This window comes from Anas acuta, chromosome 14 (genome assembly GCF_963932015.1).
Source record: "Anas acuta chromosome 14, bAnaAcu1.1, whole genome shotgun sequence".
In the NCBI taxonomy this organism is placed as follows: Eukaryota; Metazoa; Chordata; class Aves; order Anseriformes; family Anatidae; genus Anas; species Anas acuta.
In genome coordinates this window covers 11,174,318-11,178,262 of record NC_088992.1, presented here as the reverse complement: position 1 = coordinate 11,178,262, position 3,945 = coordinate 11,174,318, and the positions used below count along the sequence as shown (strand labels likewise).

The window sequence follows — 3,945 nt, the reverse complement described above, 5'->3', positions numbered from 1 at the left end:
ATAGCCTCTTTGGGCATGAAGTGCACAAAAAAAAAAGGAAACTTTTCCTCTCAGGGGACTGAAGGCAAGTCCTGCTTGGCCACGAGGCGTTATTTTTGCTTGTTGTTTTTAATTTAAACCGGCACACTATTAACACGGAGGTGCTGTTAGCAGGATATAGATTTATAGGTTATATTTTTAGGTTGGATCTTAGGAAGAACTTCTTTACCGAAAGGGTTGTTAAACATTGGAACAGGCTGCCCAGGGAAGTGGTGGAGTCACCATCCCTGGAAGTCTTTAAAAGACGTTTAGATGTGGAGCTTAGGGATATGGTTTAGTGGGGACTGTTAGTGTTAGGTCAGAGGTTGGACTCGATAATCTTGAGGTCTCTTCCAACCTAGAAATTCTGTGATTCTGTGATTATCCCAGTGCGTGTGCACTTTCTATGTAAAACCGTGAAGGGTATAGGGATAAGGGGGAGGGAAGGAAAGCCCCAGCCTGCACAGCAAGCTCAGGGCAGGCCCCTCACGACCCCAGGGCCTGGACCCTGAGGTGCAAGCGAGGAGCCGACCCCGGGTGCCCACCCCAAACCCGCCTCGCCCGGGCGGCGGGGACGGGCCCGGCCCTGCCTCAGGCTCCGCCGCGGCCTACAGCGGGCCGGGTCGGGCCCCGAGCAGAGCGGGCCGGGGCTCGGCCGGGGCCCGGCGGCGGAGGCTGAGCGGCTCGGTGCGAGGGAGGCCGCGCCCCGGAGGCGGCGTTGCGGAGCTCGGGGGCGGCTCCGGAGCCATCGCGCCTGCCCGGCCGGCCGGCGGCGGCGGAGCTCGGCTCCTAGGGGGAGGGGGGTGGGGGGAGCAAGGAGAAGGGGAGCGGAGAAGGGGAGCGGCGGGTCTGCGGGCCCCATGGGCGGGTGTGTGGGCTCCCACCACGACTCCTCGGGCAGCCTCAACGAGAACTCGGACGGCACCGGAGGTGAGAGCCGGGCCCTGGAGGGGACGGGAGGGGACGAGAGGGGAGGGGAAGGGCTGGCTGCCCACCGAGCCGCGAGGGGACCCGGGGCCTGCGGTGGGGCCGGGGCTGGAGCCTCGGGGCTGGGGGCAGGGCAGCGCTGTGCCCCCCCTCCCCATGCTCGGGGCTCTGTGCCCGGTTCCCCTCCTCACCACACGCCCGGCCGGGCCGCAACTTTCCCGGGGAGGGCACTGCGGGGGTGCTCCGAGCCCTTCCCGGGGGTCCCCGCTCGCCGGGAGCCGTCCCGGGATGGAGCCGGGAGCAGGGAGCTGTGTTCGCCCCCCCGGTGCCCCGGGGAACGCGGACGAAGCCTCCCCCCTCCCTCCCCCAGCCCCGGTGCTGGGGAAATAACCAGGGGCTGGGGGGGACGGCCTGCCCGGGGCTCCCAAACTTTGTTTTCCTTGGGCTCGGCTCCTTGTGGTGTGTGGGAAATAATTCTTCAGATAACTTAGGTCCTGGCACTGCTGTGGGTTGGGCTTTTTTTTTTTTTTTTTTCCTCATTCTCTCCGAGGAAGATGGATGCTTTTCCTCTAGCCTGGATCTCCCGTGTTAAATAGTCAGTTCCCAGGGACTTCAGCTGCTGGAGCAGCGTGTGCTCGCTCATGTGCAAGCACACACCTCCTTAGCGAGTGTGGAAACCCTTCTGCAGTGTAAGTGGCCTCAGCCTTTATGCTTTTTCTCTACCTAAATGTCTGAGCGATTGCTTTTTCAGTCTTCGGTTTGCAGACCCCTGATGTTCTCCAGCAGAGCTCTGTCTGCTGTGTGGTCGTTTAAAGTCAGCCTACCCACAGGACGCTTGGATAAGGAGTCCTCGCACATGCAGGGTCCACAGATTTCAGGTTGAAAACTGCTGACCTAGATCTACATCTTCCCCTGTGCCTTATGGACTATTATTTATTGGTCTGTTTTTACCTCAGACAGCCCAGCCGATGGCTGTTCAGTCACAGCAGTGACTTTCCATGATGCCCAAAAAATGCAGCTTTTACATCTGAGGCAGCCACCTGCTGATTAATGCCAGATACATAGTTCACAGAAATACCAGGAAGTCCAGATGTGTAGGATTTAATCACATCATTGACATTAAAAGGAATTTTATAGCTTTGCCTAATGTGAGTCTTTCTTACTCTCCCCCCTACTTTTTATTTTTAAAAAAAGCAAGTTACCTAAAAGCTACATAAGTACTAAGCAAACTTACCAACCAGTAAGAGACGCAAGAGCAAGTAAGGGACCAGAGCATACTAGATGTCAAGGAAAAAGAATGGAAGGAGTAGTAATGTACTTATAAAATCTTGACCGAAAATAGCATTAAAAGCTGTGCTGACGATTTTTCAGGGACCTGCTTCAGTAGCTAGGTGTTGCAAGGTGAGATTATGTCACAGAAATAGCTGTGGTTTAATTTCCTCACTCTTCTCTGTGGTGTCCAATGAATGAGATGAGGAAAACAATCAGAACTTTGCTGATGCTGTAAAATAGTAATGCTGCCGTCTTAAGCACTCAGTAGCAGTACGTGAGGTAGACAGTTTTTGTCCAAGTTGTCTAAAAATTGTTGTCCCGGGTAGACTTACTCAGAGCATGTTACTGCCTAGTGTTTACAGGCCTGGCACGCTATGGCTTCTGGGTTAAATAACCTATTGTACTTGGTGCATTAGAGCAGCAGCTGGGTTTTTCAAGATGTAAGAGATGCAAAACGCATGTCAGCTGGCTCATGTTGATTCATGCTCTAAGGATAATGCTCCTTAAGGTTGTCTTGCTGAAGTGAGAAGTGATGAAATTTCAGTTGAATTATGTGCTTCTTAGGACTGTCTTAAACAATGAGTTACAGTGTGCAATAGCCTGTTTTGTAATGTTGCATAGCTGTTCTTGCTTCTCTGAAACAAAACAAAAAAAAAGGGGGGTGAGGAAGGGTGTTAAGGTGCAGGAACCTCAGTACATCTTCTATAAATCTAAATGGGATGTTGAAGTCCAGCCTTCACTAATCCTTAGATTTCCAAATTCTTTGTGTGTGTGCCTGTGCTAAGTACTTGAGCTCTGGAGGGAGCTTATGTCTTGAGACAGCAGCAAAGGAAACAGCTGAAGCACAAGTGAACATGATTTTGAGCCCAGTGCTGGACAGAAGGGCAGCCTATTCCTGTTTCCAATACAAGGGTTATTTCCTCCAACTCCTGTTTTGTGACCTAGTGCGGAGTAATCACTTTCAAATTGCTGTCAGTCAGCAGGGCTGCATCATTTTATAAATCTCAGGAAGGTGCTTTAGAACAGAAACATCTTACTTATAGCCAGAACGTTGCCGGGGATAGACTGGCTTTGGGGGAACTTTTTTTTTTTCCCCCCTCCAGAACAGAAGAGTTTTTTAAAGAATTCCAAGCAATTGTGACATTGATTAGATAGTAATAGCATGCTTGATGTTGCATAAAATTGGGAGCCAGATCTCAAGTCTAATTCATACCAGTCTCAACCTATTACAGTGCTGTGAGGAGCTGGTGAAATCTTGCTAGATTGTATCACTGGAATTGAGATGAGAATTTGTCACATCCCGATACTGTCCCTGGTCTTTTTGTCAATCACTGGCACTTCCAGTTACTTCCCTGCTGCTCAGCAAAGCTGACAGTGCCCTGACCGTGTGCTGTTCCTTTGTCTTTTCCTATGGTGTTTTTCAAGGTCAGAGAGATGCTTGCGTTTACCCGGAGAACTATTTAATGCACTTGGTGTTTCTCTGAGTGTAAGAATGAGTTAATCAAACACACCAAGCTCTGCTACATGCGTACCCGCTCCCTGCACGTCTCTGCTCACATTGACCAAAGCAGGAGGAGTCTGTTACTTAACAAGAATTAAGCAGATGCTGCTTTGCCCATCCTGCTGGAAATGAAATGGTCTTTTCAGATTGATACCAGCTGTTTCATTATCACTGCTCTTCTTCGTGAGTTTTCATTTTAATAGAATATTGCTGTATTTAGAGAGAAA

At 51.0% G+C, this 3,945-nt stretch overlaps 1 protein-coding gene across 1 annotated transcript in view; it reads left to right on the top strand.

Annotated features, from left to right (window-relative positions):
* Positions 1-782: 782 nt before the first annotated feature.
* UBTD2 (ubiquitin domain containing 2) overlaps positions 783-3,945 on the top strand; it is a 59,230-nt gene continuing 56,067 nt past the window's right edge. The window contains exon 1 of the mRNA XM_068697887.1: positions 783-948. Coding sequence (XP_068553988.1) covers positions 879-948 — 70 coding nt within the window. The 5' untranslated portion in view covers positions 783-878. The remainder of the gene's footprint in view (positions 949-3,945) is intronic.